Here is an 18,540-nt window from a genome sequence, read left to right on the forward strand (position 1 = left end):
TGATCAAATTATTTGATACTTTAAAATCTATTGGAATGCTAGTTACTTCTTAATAATGCAAAGATATGAAATAATTTTATTTTGCACATCAATTACTTAGAAGGCATACATGCTATATATATTACATTTGTTGCTTATGAAAATAGTAGAGATGTCGAGATTTCTCAAATATTACCAAACCTTTGATCCAGATTATAAAATTACTCCAATAACAATGAAATTTTCTTATTTTTAAGAGCAGAAATCATTGCTGAAGCAAAGTGTCCCTGCTGAACACTTAACAAGGGAAATGATCATCATCAGATGATGAAATGACAATGGACTAATTATCTTATGTAGATATAAAACATTAGAAAGCATATTAAACTAAAACATAGCTGGCAGTTAATTGCTCCACTGCTATTCCAGCTCTTCCCATATCTCTGGCTGGAATGTTTCCAATACAATTTAAAACGTTAATTCATTATATACGATTCATAAACAAAGAAGTCCAAAAGCAAATTTTAAAATACATTGCTAATATTAAATATGTGTCCGGCACTGTGTTACACCATGGAACATAGCTCTACTCCTTAGACCATCTCCAGATATTTAAGTAGGAACTCAGATAAACGTGATAAAGAAATAAGTGAGGCAATGGAATGCAAGCGAATGTTGTGTGATAGTATTGCCGGCCTGTAAAAAAAAAAAAAAAAAAAAAAAGCATGTTGCTATTGTATAAGGCCAACTTACTATCTCTGGTATGTTTCACTACTTAATAAGAGCTAACAATAAATGACAAAATGTGCACTAAAATGCATATCGTTGACTAATAATATTTAGAAAACATAATAACATTATACCACTGCCCTTTTGGGTATATTTTTGTCATCTATATATATTATAATTATATATATAAAATTACGTGATGTATATAATATAGTCATTATTACAATATATATTGTAATTATGTGTATATAATTATAATAGTTCTGTTATAATTATATACATATTATTATAATAATTTCAATTGATAATAAGATATTGGAAATATCTTGAAAGCATTTTAATATAGCAACAGTATTTTTTCTAAGGCTGACTTCTGCAGGACTAGTCTCTTGGTGTTCCCTATAGATATACTGTATTTTTTCTTCTCATTCTTCAGAGACTCAGCTTCTGTCTATGTAGAACTGGCATTTTCAATGCTTAAATCTTCCCATTTTTCTGGCCTAGTCAAGATGGTATCTTCAAACACCACTCAATGATGTAGAGCCCATGATCCTTTCTCTTACATATTCTTACATGTTTAACATGTTACCCTCTCTGATACTTATCCTGTGTATGCCTTCTATTCTTCCATGTCACAACTATAATAGGCTTCATTCTTGTTCACTGTCATCTCTCCTCTGCAAATTCATCAATATTACTTGTCTTAGCCACAAGCTCAGAGTGAGTAGGAACTAAAAGAGATACACACGTAATTGGGTATTTTATACTGCAATGCTTGATACTGCAGTCAATTCCCTTGCATTTTCTTAAGGGCTCTGCGGCTACAATGATTTATCACTAAGTTTCCACGGTGACAAGTGAGAGGCAATGTTCCTTCTCCTTGCTTTCTTGCATCAGAAGATGACTTTTAGGAGATGTCAGCAAAATGATATTCAGCCACTTAAGAAACCCCAGGAGACTCAGAAATGAGCTTTCTCAACCCTTCAATTCTTCTTCATTTCTCATTAAAGCAGTAACCTAACTTCTCACACAATTTAAATTACCCCTTGAATAAAGGGTCTTCCAAGATGTGAGTCTCCTGTGTTGCCTTCCCACCTACCCTCTCTTGTTTTCAATATCCTTCAGTCACAGGCATTTCCTCTCAGGTATATTATTGATAACTAACACTAAATGTATCCAAAACTAAGCTAAGTAGTTATCTGTGTATTTAAGCTCTGAAATACAAATAAAATAAATTAAAAGTATATAATAATTGTTTCTTTTTTATATTTCTCCTCTATTCTTACCACCATCACCCCATTAGATTTTTATTTTAATCACTGGACAGAATCTGAAAACATGCTATATAAAAATTGTTTTTTTAATTACTGATTAAAGGAATCTAGAACACTCTAATGACTCTCTGCAATACTCTTTACCTTTCTAAAGAGTACAATCAGTTGGGAGATATCTATGTGAAGAGCGAGTAATAATAGTAATACTTTCTATATTCAAAGTATTTCATAATCATAACGATCCAGAGATTTCATAATTAATGTACCTGATACTCAAACACTAGTCAGATTAAGTTCTGAAAGTTATTCAAAACATTAGTTGACATTTTGCAAACTGAACATCCAAGTGGTTTATTAAGGCTGTGACTCTACTAATCGTATGCTTTTATATAATATATCCCCATGCTTTAATATAACAATTCCTATTTTGTCTCCTGTATCTTGGGAAATGAATGCTCTAAGTCCAATGCATAAGAGTAGACATTATTGTTATCATAAAATCCTTTTTGGAAGTAGCAGAATGTAAATATTTAATCAACGGAATTTGATTATTATCTTATTTTGAACATGATTATATTGCCTCATTATTTAAACAGCAGCATAAGAAAGTGCCAGTAAGAAATACATTCAGAAATTAATGCTAGAAGATAGAGATACTATCACAATTTTACATACTGTCATGTTTCTTAGAAAATAAAATTGTTGGTTAATTAATGTCTTTTAAATTTATTACATAAAAATGCAGGAGGAAGATGATGATAATAGCTTTATTCTATTTTGAGAGAAAAGCATCCTGAATACATATGGTGTTCACCACTCCAGAGAGAATAAATGATATTTCACTGAAGTATGCTCTTGGGTGAATTTGTAGTGTAAAAGGATTTGAGACAAATAAAATGAATTCCATCCATTAAAGAATGATATGTTTTGTACTGTCTCCATATCATTCAGCTCTTTGTATGAACTTGCATCAAGGGCTACCTTCACTGCATACTAATGGGTTGCATTAAACCTCATGATACTTTCATACTAATTCTGATAAATGTAAGAAAATAACTCCCAGGATGAGCATTTCAATAATTCTACCATTTGATATTTAGGTCAATTTAGTCTGAATATTCTTGTTCAAATGTGAATATATGTATAAAAATGTGAGCTGCAGGACAGACAGGTTCAAATTCATACCTTAACTGAACTAAAAATTGCTCTCCTGCTTATTGAATAGGCTGTCAAGCTTGCAACGTTCTCAAGCAAGAGTTACTTACTACAGTTTTCTTCATCTGAATTATCACTGCAGTCATTTTGGCTATCACACCACCAGTGGTCTGGAATACAGTTGTTGTTTTTACACTGGAATTCATGAGGACCACAAGTCTTTTTATCTGTAATGGAAAGAACCAGAATTTGCATCGTTGACTTCCATAAAGACATCCCTCACAATGTCCTCACTGCCATGCCAAATCCAGGGGACATGACATTTCCTCAGATCTCAAGTCAGTTACTGAGAGCATCCCTAGGAAAAATTGAAGGCAAGTTCTGAATAAAATTTCATTGTGAGCTAATTACAAAGTAACTGACTGGACCACCCACTCAAAGTCCACACAAATCAATCAGTAAAAATAAAGATCAAAATTATCCAAAACTACCTTTCTCTTTAGGACACTCCTTCCCTAAGCCACCTTCTATTTCTGATATAAAGCAGCAGCTATAAAGAAATTGGTATTAAACTCTGGCTGTCATCTTGTCTTCCTCCCTTAGAAGTTCTTACTCAAAATCTACTTGTGGTCAGCTGATCTAAACTCATAGATTGTAATAGCGCCTAATGTGTACAGACCTTAAAAATTCTTATAGTGCCATTTCACTTGAACCTCTAAATAATCCCACTGAGTATCAGGAGATGTATTAACTAGCCCTTCACTTTACAAATGACAAAACAGATACTCTTAGAAGTTTAAGAACTTGATGCATTTTCACTACTATTAAATGGCACAGCCAATATCAAAAAAAGTGTGCTTTGACTCCTGATTTAGTGTTCTTTACAACAAACCTAACTGTGTCCATAGGATCCAGAATCAAAATTCATGCAATAATAATTTATGCAGAGTTTAGGTCATATATTTTTAAATTTTCATAAGAGTAATATCCAACTGTTTATAATCTATGGCAGCACTTCTTAAACTTTAATGTGTGTACATATTAATTAGTTGGGAATTTTGCTAAAATGGAGATTGTGATTGAGTAGATCTGGAATTCTAACAAGTTCTCTAAGTGATAACATCATCCTTGGTCTCTGGCACACACTGAGTACCAAGGGTCAAAAGCATCAAGATGGTATAAATTCAAATACATAAAATAATAAGAGTAACAATGTCATTGCACAATTTAGGATACATTTTTCTTTCACATACTTAGATCAACTCCTTATTCTCAGCCATGTTAGAGATGGACCGTGAAGTGTTCCACGATTCAGATTAGTAAAATAAATTAACTAAAGGAGAAGATAAGCTATTTGGTGGTGCTTGCTACTCTTTACTTCAGAATGCATCTTATAAAATTCAGATTTAAATAAGATTATGAAAACAAAAGTGATTTAGGCTTAATTATGAAAATTAAGTAATGATCATATATTGAAGATCCAGCCCACCTCTTGCATAAGCATTTTCATAAACATGATCACACTCAATCTTCAAAACATCCCTAAGAAGTACTATTACATGCATTTAAATAAATGAGAAAAATAAGAAAGGGTTTAACTGATTTCTCCAATTTTACAACGGTCTTAAATGGCAAAGGAGGAATTTATATACAGATCCTGCTCAAGAAACATTTTGCATTTTGTAGAAATTCTCATGATAGACTTCAAATGCATTGTTCTACTAATAAGTGTATATTATATATAGCCTAATATATATATATGCATATAGATAGATAGATATTAATAGATAGAGAAAGAGAGAGAGAAAGAATATTTCCCTGCCTCTCTTCCATCCTGCCTGCCTACCTGCCTATCTGCTAATGATTACTCAGAACCTAACTTGTGTCACTGTGTTGAGTGCTGTGTTTTGTAATATATCCTTTTTGCCTGTGTTATACCTCACTTTAGATTAAAAATTGGTTTAAAATCTACAGAAATTCTAATGTAGTATTATGTACATCTCAATCAAGCAATATGTTAGGATGATTGGAACTTAAATAATAAGCCTTGAAAATATGGGATTTGATACTGAACTATTTAAATGGTTATTTCATTTTGGCAATTAAAACAAACTCCTCTGAAACTACTACTCTAGGTAACATTAGTTTTATTTATTTCTTGCCATGTGTTGCTTGCATTATTTTAGAATACTGCTTAAAACTTTTAGAATAGAAGAATATAAGAAAGTGCAGTCTGGATCAGTCAAATAGACCATTTGACTTAGTATTACAACATTGTCCCCAAGCAATTCTCCGTGACTACAAAAGGTTAACAATCAGTACTAAATATCAACACAATGTGTTTTTAAGTTTTTCCCCCCAAATCCTTGTACTTTTTTTTCTATGTTTAAACATTTTTATCATATTTTGTGTTTCAAAGAGACCTGCACTAATTTCTTAACAAGAACAAGTAACAGTTCATTGCTAAGGTTTCAATTTGGGGCGTGCAGAAACAGTACGTGGAAAGGTTAATTACCTTAGGTAAGGTTAGTCGAATTTTATGTTTCCAAGTTATTTAACTTTTTGATCCATGACACCGCTTATAAAAATTACAAATACAAACTATATAAACTATATAGACTTTTTCTGCATTTAAAATCTCCCTTGAGGAGAATATATATATATATATATATATATATATATATATATACTTTTTTTGGTAAGGTGTAAAACAGCAGTTCTCAAATTGGCTTCACATTAAAATCACCTAGGGAACTTTAAAAACTCCCTTTGCTTAGTCCATATCCCACATCAATAAAATCAGACTCTCTGGGGTGGAACCCACACATCAGTATTTTTATTAAAGCAAGTTGAATGATTCCTATCAGCAGCCAATATTGAAAATCACTGGCGCCCCCAAAACTGACTGTAGAACAGAACATATATAATCCCAAATTGTAATACTCTCGAGTAATTAAAATACTCACAATATGTAGAGCTATTAATTCATATTGTTAAACAGCATTGGAACTATGCTTTATTTCATTTTTTGGTATTATAAATTTGGAGAAAACAAATATAGTATTTGAAAACTTGTTTTCTTTGTTTAATACATTTTCATATGAATTGTAGATACTCATGACAAATTTGATCCTCTCAGAAAGGTGGAGTGAGGGACCACCAAAACACAAAACTATATGTAATGCATACTGCAGTACTATTGGTGCTTCTTTGTATATGCTTTGCCTATTTCTGAAAAGAAATAAAAGAATCTGGTGCTGTGATGTCTTGCAGAGCAAGAACTAGGGAAGTGTACTGAGAGAGAGGGGTGAAAGAGAGATTTAAGTTTCTCTTTATACTAAAAGGAATCCAAAGGAATCCATAAACTGCTGGAATTAAGTGAATTTGAGAAGGCCATAGGATACAATGTCAATGTATATATTTAATTATACTTCTATATACTAGCAATAACAAAACATTAAACTTAAAGAAAAACTTTTACAATGGTATCAATAAAACAACAAATACCTAGAAATAAAACTAGTGAAATTTGTGTAAGACCTTCATACTGAAAACTATAAAAATTGCTGAGAGAAAGTGAATAATGTCCAAGAAAATGCAGTGATATATCATGCTCATGGATTAGAAAACTCAAATTGCTATAATTTTCTCTAAATGAATATATAGAATTAATGAAACCTCTATAAAAATTCCAGCAAGTTATTTTTGAGGGAATAGGTTATCCTAATCTAATTACTTTTAAGAAATAGATTATTCTAAAATTATATTGAAATGCAAAGGATCTAGAACAATCAACCAATACTGAAAAAAGAACAAAGTTAGAGTATTTACAGTACCTGATTTCCAGTTACTATAAAGTTACAGTAATCACGAGAGTAGAGTATTAAGCAAAATGAAACCAGAAATATAAGACTACACATATAGTCAACTGATTTCAACAAAGGCTCCAAATCAGTTTAATGGGGAAAGGAAAGTCTTTTTAAGCAACTATTACTGAAACAAGTGGCTATCTATATGAAAAAGGTAAATTTCAACCTATCCTACCCATACACAAAAATTAATCTGAGATGATCATAAATGTAATATAAAGCTTCTAGAATATAGGAAGATATTTTCATAATCTTGGAGTAGGCAAAGATTTCTTAGCTAGAACACACAAAATAATAATAAGAGAAAAATTGGTAAATCGAACTTAACCAAAATTAAATTTTTTTATTCTTTAAAAGTCATCATTAAGAAAATGAACTGACAAATTTTTCTTCACATTCAAAAGTGAAATATTGGAAATATGGAGTCTGTTGCTCTTGCTAATGTTCTTTTGTAATCATCACTATCTATCTTCCAGTTCAGGAAACATGATGATTACAGACAGTTCGGTAACATGCAATGACTTTTGTTACAAAAAAAGTGAGTAATATAGTCACAGAAACACTGAGGCAAAAAGAACTATGAGAAGTTGAGCCTGGTCTCTGTTAGCATAATATGGAAATGAATACCTATATATGCTGCTCGCAAATATTCTAAACCTCGTTGACTGGTCATGAATTCCTCAACAGTGATGATACAAGGAAATATATTCTCTTCCTTATGTTCTATAGTAGGTAGGATTTATTGGCACATACTTTTTGGCTGACATGAACATAATAGATATATAACATTATTATCGACTTTTTTTGTCCTTTTGAAACTACTATATCCACCCCTGGTGAAGCTGTTATTCATGGGCCATTGCCTCCACTGTCACAGGGGAGGACCATATGACCCAAGGTGGCCTCATCCCCTAGACCACAATTGGTCCACAACAGTCATGTTATTGATGTTTAAAAAAATATTTTACAGCTTAAACATGATAGATGATTATTCTTCCTTAGCATTAAAGAGGTATGGAGGAGGGCAGTGCAGAGATTGTATGGTGGCTAGATAATGTCCTAAGGAACACAGATTTCTATCATTCTGCTCCACCATCCATCCTAACTAATGGCTACCATTTTCCTTAGTCACTTCATGGCCCAAGATGACTACTAGTGCTTGAGTCATCACCTTGCAGGCCTGAAGGACTAAGGGCAGAAAGGCAAAAGAAGAAGGCTTTTTACTTTAAGAAAACTCCCTTAAAGTATTCTTCCTGGAAGTTCCACACAATACTTCTGCTTACATTTCAATGGTCATAACTTAGCCACGTGACAATATCTAGCTTCAAGGGGAGATGGGAAATGTGATGACATTCTGAATAGCAATGTGTCAACAAAAGACTTAGGGTTCTGTTTCTAAGGGGGAAGTGAAAAAATGGGTATATTGATAGGCAATTTAGGAGTCTCTGTCAATACGTAAACAAGACCAATTAAAGCAATTTGAGGTGATTTCCATGGCTACTGAAAGAGAGAACATTTCTTTCCTTTCAAGATTGCAAGTATTATAACCTCAAGTTGCCATGGGTCATTTAAAAACCGTGTAGAGAGTACCCATCTCAGAAGCCAACATAAGGAATAGTTTAGAACTGGAGAAAAAGAAGATAAGGCTCTTGTGACTCTATGTGAATACTTGGATCAAAATTGTGCCTGAAGTCAATTCCATCCACTCCTTGGAATCGAGGCAGAAAATTTATTTTCCCACTGGTTTGTGTTGAATTTCTTTTGTTTACAGACAAGAGTCCTAACTAATGCAAATACCATACTATATTTTGCTTAGAAATAGTATGGACTCTTAATATTTTTTTCTGTATGTGCTGATTTACATAATTCCCAAGCTATTTCATTGGTTTGTAATTACCTGGGAAAATCAGTCTCTTTCCACAAGAAGTCTCAAAATCAGTCTCTATTTAAAAGTGATTTGTAAACCCAGGTTTCCATGAAAATGGGAGATGGTACACCTTTTTTTGAGCATATTCTCTACATGAAAAACACGATTACAGCATTTAGTGATATTGATTATCTGGAAAACTGCAGGTTGCCTTGCATTGTAAAGTGTCTGGTGGATATGAAAATTAATTTCATGTTACTTCTCATCAATCAGGGTAATATTCCTCAATGAGCACTTACATGCACAACCTGTTCTTCTAGGGAAAGTGGCAATAATATGTGGATGCACCAACAGTTGAGAATAACAATGCCAGCTGCAGCATGTCCCCATGGGATTCTCCTACTTCTGTTTTGCTTTTGAATTATTAATTTTTAAAAAAATTTTTACATTATTCTTCCAGGTAGAGAAGAGAAAGGCTTATAAAGTAAAACAAATTAACAATGACATGTTTTCTTTATAAAGAGATGAATCTATAATAAGCTAGCTCTCTAGAAGCTCCAATAATGACATTTTAAAAATTGCATGTCAATACAGTGTAATTTTCAGCGGAAATTTTTTGAATTCACATTATGCAGTTTCAGAAAGTGTCATATTACATCCTGTAATGCCATCTATCGCATTTGACAAGAATTTGTGTTTTTTTTTCTTATTTAGAAATTTGTATTATAATGTTATGGGTGTGAAGTGAGGGGAAGTAGTTATTATCTCATCTTTTGTCAACACCCTCTGTACGTCATCTGCCAAACCCCTACAATTCCATTCATCATTCTCTTTTCAACGGTCTGTAGTCATGACAGATTGTATGGTAATATTGTACAAACAAATTTACACTTGTGATTTACAGATGAAGAGGAACCCAAATCTCCATAATACGAAGGTATGAGTAGGGTATTTCCCTTCAGAGTTACTCCTGAGCCCTGGTTAGAGATTCTGGTAGTCACGGTCTAACAATTCTACTTACGCTCCCTCTTCCAGTTTAAGAGAAAAACAAAATAAGCCTCTTCCTGCATTTTTCTAAATAACGATTCTATGTTTTAGTTTAAAAGTAAAGTAAAAGCAATTTGAGGCAATTAAAAAGTAAGTCTACCAAAATATTTTTTAATATACAGTTGATTACATTTGTCTATTTGGTCTGACCCTATTGATTAAGAGTCAACAGACAATTGCTCAATTTTGGATAGACAACAGACCCTGATTTGGTTGGGGCAATGAGGAATACACAGTGGAAAGAAGTAGAGCATTAAAGGCAGAACTCGATTTGAATCTTAATTATGGCTCTTACTCATGTGCAACCTAGGGTAGTAATTATTTGCCTTCTTTGTGCCTCAATTTCCTGAAGGCTAAAAACTGAAGGAAAATACATAGAGCATTGAAATGAAACCTGGCTTCATAAGTAGTAACTAGTGACAATTAAGTAATAGTAACATACTTTGGAAAGTGCTTAATGAATTTAGTTAGAAATGTCAGAAAAATGTGTTAATGAATTTGTATCAAACTATTCAAATATTTACCATTTTTTCTTTTTTAACACTTCTATTTGGTGGTTTGTATTTGATATCATTTATTACCTTAATACTTTGAAAAGTCAAGGCCCAGATACACACACACACGTATATATATATACACATATACACAAATAGATCACTTCAATCACTTCATCATTTATTCAATATGCTCTCAGTTTTTCAGGATTTTGATATTGTCAAATTTTCTCACTATAATACTTTTAATTTGTGTATAAATTCATGGAGAATTGGACTAAAATATAAATATTTTTAGCTTTCTCGTATTGATAGTACTTTGTTTTAGTATTTCTAGTATTGAGTGGCATAATTATTTCTCATACAACTTTTTTTTTGTTTGTTTTTATTGGAGTATAATTGCTTTACAATGGTGTGTTAGTTTCTGCTGTATAACAAAGTGAATCAGTTATACAAATACATATATCCCCATATCTCTTCCCTCTTGCATCTCACTCCCTCCCACCCTCCCTATCCCACCCTTCTAGCTGGTCACAAAGCACCAAGCTGATCTCCCTGTGCTATGCGACTGCTTCCCACTAGCTATCTATTTTACATTTGGTAGTGTTTATATGTCCATATATACACTACCACTCTCTCACTTTGTCCCAGCTTACGCTTCCCCCTCCCCGTGTCCTCAAGTCCATTCTCTAGTAGTTCTGCGTCTTTATTCCTGTCTTGCCCCTAGGTTCTTCATGACCACTTTTTTTGTTTTTGTTTTTTTTAGATTCCGTATATATGCGATAGCATATGGTATTTGTTTTTTTCTTTCTGACTTACTTCACTCTGTATGACACACTCTAGGTCCATCCACCTCACTACAAATAACTCAATTTCGTTTCTTTTTATGGCTGAGTAATATTCCATTGTCTATATGTGCCACATTTTCTTTATCCATTTATCTGTCAATGGACACTTAGGTTGCTTCCATGTTATTGTAAATAGAGCTGCAATGAACATTGCGGTACATGATTCCTTTTGAGTTCTGGTTTTCTCAGGGTATATGCCCAGTAGTGGGATTGCTGGGTCATATGGTAGTTCTATTTTCAGTTTTTTAAGGAACCTCCATACTGTTCTCCATAGTGGCTGTATCAATTTACACTCCCACCAACAGTGCAAGAGGGTTCCCTTTTCTCCACACCCTCTCCAGCATTTATTGTTTGTAGATTTTGTGATGATGGCCATTCTGACCGCTGTGAGATGATATCGCATTGTAGTTTTGATTTGCATTTCTCTAATGATTAGTGATGTTCAGCATTCTTTCATGTGTTTGTTGGCAATCTGTATATCTTCTCTGGAGAAATATCTGTTTAGGTCTTCTGTCCATTTTTGGATTGGGTTGTTTGTTTTTTTGATATTAAGCTGCATGAGCTACTTGTAAATTTTGGAGATTAATCCTTTGTCAGTTGCTTCATTTGCAAATATTTTCTCCCATTCTGAGGGTTGTCTTTTCATCTTGTTTATGGTTTCCTTTGATGTGCAAAAGCTTTTAAGTTTCATTAGGTCCCATTTGTTTATTTTTGTTTTTATTTCCATTTCTCTAGGAGGTGGGTCAAAGAGGATCTTACTGTGATTAATGTCATAGAGTGTTCTGCCTATGTTTTCCTCTAAGAGTTTGATAGTGTCTGGCCTTACATTTAGGTCTTTAATCCATTTTGAGTTTATTTTTGTGTATGGTGTTAAGGAGTGTTCTAATTTCATTCTTTGACATGTAGCTATCCAGTTTTCCCAGCACCACTTATTGAAGAGGCTGTCTTTTCTCCATTGTATATTCTTCACTCCTTTATCAAAGATAAGGTGACCATATGTGCGTGGGTTTATCTCTGGGCTTTCTATCCTGTTCTATTGATCTATATTTCTGGTTTTGTGCCAGTACCATACTGTCTTGATTACTGTAACTTTGTAGTATAGTCTGAAGTCAGGGAGCCTGATTACTCCAGCTCCGTTTTTCTTTCTCAAGATTGCTTTGGCTATTCGGGGTCTTTTGTGTTTCCATATAAATTGTGAAATTCTTTGTTCTAGTTCTGTGAAAAATGCCAGTGGTAGTTTGACAGGGATTGCACTGAATCTGTAGATTGCTTTGGGTAGTAGAGTCATTTTCACAATGTTGATTCTTCCAATCCAAGAACGTGGTATATCTCTCCATCTATTTGTATCATCTTTAATTTCTTTCATCAGTGTCTTATAATTTTCTGCATACAGGTCTTTTGTCTCCTTAGGTAGGTTTATTCCTAGGTATTTTATTTTTTGTTGTTGCAATGGTAAATGGGAGTGTTTCCTTAATTTCATTTTCAGATTTTTCATCATTAGTGTATAGGAATGCAAGAGATTTCTGTGCATTAATTTTGTATCCTGCTACCTTACCAGATTCATTGATTAGCTCTAGTAGTTCTCTGGTAGTATCTTTAGGATTCTCTATGTATAGTATCATGTCATCTGCAAACAGTGACAGCTTTACTTCTTCTTTTCCAATTTGGATTCCTTTTATTTCTTTTTCTTCTCTGATTCCTGTGGCTAAAACTTCCAAAACTATGTTGAATAATAGTGGTGAGAGTGGGCAACCTTGTCTTGTTCCTGACCTTAGTGGAAATGGTTTCAGTTTTTCACCACTGAGGACGATGTTGGCTGTGGGTTTGTCATATATGGCCTTTATTATGTTGAGGTAAGTTCCCTCTATGCCTAATTTCTGGAGGGTTTTTATCATAAATGGGTGTTGAATTTTGTCGAAAACTTTCTCTGCATCTATTGAGATGATCATATGATTTTTCTCCTTCAATTTGTTAATATGGTGTATCACATTGATTGATTTGCGTATATTGAAGAAGCCTTGCATTCCTGGGATAAACCCCACTTGATCATGGTGTATGATCCTTTTAATGTGCTGTTGGATTCTACTTGCTAGTATTTTGTTGAGGATTTTTGCATCTATGTTCATCAGTGATATTGGTCTGTAGTTTTCTTTTTTTGTGACATCTTTGGTTTTGGTATCAGGGTGATGGTGGCCTCGTAGAATGAGTTTGGGAGTGTTCCTCCCTCTGCAATATTTTGGAAGAGTTTGAGAAGGATAGGTGTTAGCTCTTCTCTAAAGGTTTGATAGAATTTGCCTGTGAAGCCATCTGGTCCTGGGCTTTTGTTAGTTGGAAGATTTTTAATCACAATTTCAATTTCAGTGCTTGTGATTGGTCTATTCATATTTTCTATTTCTTCCTGGTTCAGCCTCACAAGGTTGTGCTTTTCTAAGAATTTGTCCATTTCCTCCAGGTTGTCCATTTTATTGCCAAATAGTTCCTTGTAGTAATCTCTCATGATTCCTTGTATTTCTGCAGTGTCAGTTGTTACTTCCCCGTTTTCATTTCTAATTCTATTGATTTGAGCCTTCTCCCTTTTTTTCTTGATGAGTCTGGCTAATGGTTTATCAATTTTGTTTACTTCTCAAAGAACCAGCTTTTAGTTTTATTGATCTTTGCTATCATTTCCTTCATTTCTTTTTCATTTATTTCTGATCTGCTCTTTATGATTTCTTTCCTTCTGCTAATTTTGGGGTTTTTCTGTTCTTCTTTCTCTAATTGCTTTAGGTGCAAGGTTAGGTTGTTTATTTGAGATGTTCCTTGTTTCTTAAGGTAGGATTGTATTGCTATAAACTTTCCTCTTAGAACTGCTTTTGCTGCATCCCATAGGTTTCGGTTCTTCGTGTTTTCATTGTCATTTGTTTCTAGGTATTTTTTGATTTCCTCTTTGATTTCTTCAGTGATCTCTTGGATATTAAGTAGTGTATTGTTTAGTCTCCATAGGTTTGTATTTTTGACACATTTTTTCCTGTAATTGATATCTAGTCTCATAGCGTTGTGGTCAGAAAAGATACTTAATACGATTTCAATTTTCTTAAATTTACCAAGGCTTGATTTGTGACTCAAGATATGATCTATCCTGGAGAATGTTCCATGAGCACTTGAGAAGAATGTGTATTCTTTTGTTTTTGGAAGAAATGCCCTATAAATATCAGTTAAGTCCATCTTGTTTAATGTATCATTTAAAGCTTGTGTTTCCTTTTTTCATTTTGGATGATCTGTCCATTGGTGAAAGTGGGGTGTTAAAGTCCCCTACTATGATTGTGTTACTGTCAATTTCCCCTTTTATGGCTGTTAGTATTTGCCTTATGTATTGAGGTGCTCCTATGTTGGGTGCATAAATGTTTACAATTATTATATCTTCTTCTTGGTTTGATCCCTTAATGATTATGTCGTGTCCTTCTTTGTCTCTTGTAATAGTCTTTGTTTTAAAGTCTATTTTGTCTGATATGAGAATTGCTACTACAGCTTTCTTTTGATTTCCATTTGCATGGAATATCTTTTTCCATCCCCTCACTTTCAGTCTGTATGTGTCCCTAGGTCTGAAGTGGGTCTCTTCTAGACAGCGTATATATGGGTCTTCTTTTTGTATCCATTCAATCAGTCTATGTCTTTTGGTTGGAGCATTTAATCCATTTACATTTAAGGTAGTTATCGATATGTATGTTCCTATTACCATTTTCTTAATTGTTTTGGGTTTTTTATTGTAGGTCTTTTCCTTCTCTTGTGTTTCCTGCCTAGGGAAGTTCCTTTAGCATTTGTTGTAAAGCTGGTTTGGTGGTGCTGAATTCTCTTAGCTTTTGCTTGTCTGTAAAGGTTTTAATTTCTCTGTCAAATCTGAATGAGATCCTTGCTGGATAGAGTAATCTTGATTGTAGGTTTTTCCCTTTCATCACTCTAAATATGTCCTGCCACTCCCTTCTGGCTTGCAGAGTTTCTGCTGGAAGAGCAGCTGTTAACCTTATGGGGATTCCTTTGTATGTTATTTGTTGTTTTTCCCTTGCTGCTTTTAATATTTTTTCTTTGTATTTAATTTTTGATAGTTTGATTAATATATGTCTTGGCATGTTTCTCCTTGGATTTACCCTGTATGGGACTCTCTGTGCTTCCTGGACTTGATTATCTATTTCCTTACCCATATTAGGGAAGTTTTCAACTATAATCTCTTCAAATATTTTCTCAGTCCCTTTCTTTTTCTCTTCTTCTTTTGGGACCCCTATAATTCGAATGTTGGTGCATTTAATATTGTCCCAGAGGTCTCTAAGACTGTCCTCAATTCTTTTCATTCTTTTTTCTTTTTTCTGCTCTGCAGTAGTTATTTCCACTATTTTATCTTCCAGGTCACTTATCTGTTCTTCTGCCTCAGTTATTCTGCTATTGATCCCTTCTAGAGAATTTTTAATTTCATTTATTGTGTTGCTCATGATTGTTTGCTCTTTAGTTCTTCTACGTCCTTGTTAAACGTTTCTTGTATTTTCTCCATTCTCTTTCTAAGGTTTTTGATCACCTTTACTGTCATTATTCTGAATTCTTTTTCAGGTAGACTGCCTATTTCCTCTTCATTTGTTAGGTCTGGTGGGTTTTTACCTTGCTCCTTCATCTGCTGTGTGTTTCTCTGTCTTCTCATTTTGCTTATCTTACTGTGTTTGGGGTCTCCTTTTCACAGGCTGCAGGTTCGTAGTTCCCGTTGTTTTTGGTATCTGTCCCCAGTGGCTAAGGTTGTTTCAGTGGGTTGTGTAGGCTTCTTGGTGGAGGGGACTAGTGCCTGTGTTCTGGTGGATGAGGCTGGATCTTGTGTTTCTGGTGGGCACGTCCACATCTGGTGGTGTGTTTTGGGGTGTCTGTGACCTTATTATGATTTTAGGCAGCCTCTCTGCTAATGGGTGGAGTTGTGTTCCTGTCTTGCAAGTTGTTTGGCATAGGGTGTCCAGCACTGTAGCTTGCTGGTCGTTGAGTGGAGCTGGGTGTTGGCATTGAGATGGAGATCTCTGGGAGATTTTTGCCATTTGATATTACATAGAGCTGGGTGGTCTCTGGTGGACCAATGTCCTGAACTTGGCTCTCCCACCTCAGAGGCACAGCCCTGATGCCTGGCTGGAGCACCAAGAGTCTGTCATCCACACGGCTCAGAATTAAAGGGAGAAAAAAAGAAAGAAAGAAAGGAAAAGATAAAATAAAATAAAATAAAATAAAAGTTATTAAAATAAAAAACAAAAAATAATTATTAAAAAAATTTTTTAAGCAATTAAAAAGAAAGAAAGAAAGAGAACAACCAAACCAAAAAACAAATCCACCAATGATAACAAGTGCTGAAAACTATAGTATAAAAATAAATAATGGACAGACAGAACTGCAAGACAAATGGTAAAAGCAAAGGTATACAGACAAAATCACACTCAGAAGCATACACGTACACACTCACAAAAAGAGAAAAAGGGGGGAAAAAATATATATATCATTGCTCCCAAAGTCCACCTCCTCAATTTGGGATGATTCGTTGTCTATTCAGGTATTCCACAGCTGCAGGGTACATCTAGTTGATTGTGGAGATTTAATCCGCTGCTCCTGAGGCTGCTGGGAGAAATTTCCCTTTCTCTTCATTGTTCGCACAACTCCCAGGGTTCAGCTTTGGATTTGGACCCACCTCTGCGTGTAGGTCGCCTGAGGGTGTCTGTTCTTCGCTCAGACAGGACGGGGTTAAAGGAGCAGCTGATACGGGGGCTCTGGCTCACTCAGGCCGGGGGGAGGGGATGGAGGGGTACGGAGGCGGGGCGAGCCTGCGCGGCAGAGGCCGGCGTGACGTTGCAGCAGCGTGAGGCGTGCCGTGCGTTCTCCCCGGGAAGTTGTCCCTGGATCACGGGACCCGGGCAGTGGCGGGCTGCACAGGCTCCCGGGAGGGGAGGTGTGGGCAGTGACCTGTGCTTGCTCACAGGCTTCTTGGTGGCTGCAGCAGCAGCCTGAGCATCTCATGCCTGTCTCTAGGGTCCGCGCTGATAGCCGCGGCTCGCGCCCTTCTCTGGAGCTCGTTTAGATGGTGCTCTGGATCCCCTCTCCTCGCGCACCAGGAAACAAAGAGGCAAGAAAAAGTCTCTTGCCTCTTCGGCAGCTCTAGACCTTTTCCCGGACTCCCTCCCGGCTAGCTGTGGCGCACTAACCCCTTCAGGCTGTGTTCACGCCGCCAACCCCAGTCCTCTCCCTGGGATCCGACCGAAGCCCGAGCCTCAGCTCCCAGCCCCCGCCCGCCCCGGCGGGTGAGCAGACAAGCCTCTCGGGCTGGTGAGTGCAGGTCGGCACTGCTCCTCCGTGCGGGAATCTCTCCACTTTGCCCTCCGCACCCCCGTTGCTGCGCTCTCCTCCGTGGCTCTGAAGCTGCCCTCCTCCGCCACACGCAGTCTCCACACTCGAAGGGCCTTCCTAGTGTGTGGAAACCTTTCCTCCTTCACAGCTCCCTCCCACTGGTGCAGGTCCCGTCCTTATTCTTTTGTCTCTGTTTTTTCTTTTTTCTTTTGCCCTACCCAGGTACGTGGGGAGTTTCTTGCCTTTTGGGAGGTCTGAGGTCTTCCGCCAGCGTTCAATAGGTGTTCTGTAGGAGTTGTTCCACATGTAGATGTATTTCTGATGTATTTGCGGGGAGGAAGGTGATCTCCGCATCTTACTCTTCCGCCATATTGAAGCTCCACCTCTTACACCTCTTTTACACTGAATCATTTAAAACATTATTCAAACCCATGTAAAGCATTTAATTTTCCCTTTCTTTGTTTGCCATCATAGAAATATTTAGTATGCAACTAGAACACAGTTTTCGTTTATCTTCTCCTCAATACCCTAAATACCTTAGAGAAGCCATAGTTTAGATGGTTTACAATGCTTAGGAGAAACACTGCTTTTTATCTGGAGGAAAGGGTATATGAAGAAAAAGCATGTTTTAGCAATACCATTGTCTGGTGGCCAATCTCACTTTCTGCTAAGCTACTTCAAGTCTCTATTGTCATATCATGCCTTATTTTCATACGTAAAATCATTTCAACAGAGCAGATTATGGAAAGTCACGATAATAACATAGACTCTATTTTTAAGGACCCAACTGACAGGCTGTAAGGAAATTACTGAAAGAGGATAAAAAGAGGAAGTGGAAATAGTTGTGCTAGATGATAGTGACCAACACTTTTCAATCTTAAACTCTGATCTAATTATGTGGCTATATAGTAGGATACCCTCTTGTCCCTTACATACTTATAC

The 18,540-nt window shown here is 35.6% G+C and overlaps 1 protein-coding gene across 1 annotated transcript in view; it reads right to left on the minus strand.

Moving 5' to 3' along the window:
• LRP1B (LDL receptor related protein 1B) overlaps positions 1-18,540 on the minus strand; it is a gene marked incomplete at its 5' end in the record, with an annotated part of 1,521,642 nt that overhangs the window by 155,001 nt on the left and 1,348,101 nt on the right. Inside the window, one exon of the mRNA XM_061199746.1 lies at positions 3,248-3,364. Coding sequence (XP_061055729.1) covers positions 3,248-3,364 — 117 coding nt within the window. The remainder of the gene's footprint in view (positions 1-3,247; positions 3,365-18,540) is intronic.

The sequence above is a fragment of the Eubalaena glacialis genome, chromosome 1 (genome assembly GCF_028564815.1).
Source record: "Eubalaena glacialis isolate mEubGla1 chromosome 1, mEubGla1.1.hap2.+ XY, whole genome shotgun sequence".
In the NCBI taxonomy this organism is placed as follows: Eukaryota; Metazoa; Chordata; class Mammalia; order Artiodactyla; family Balaenidae; genus Eubalaena; species Eubalaena glacialis.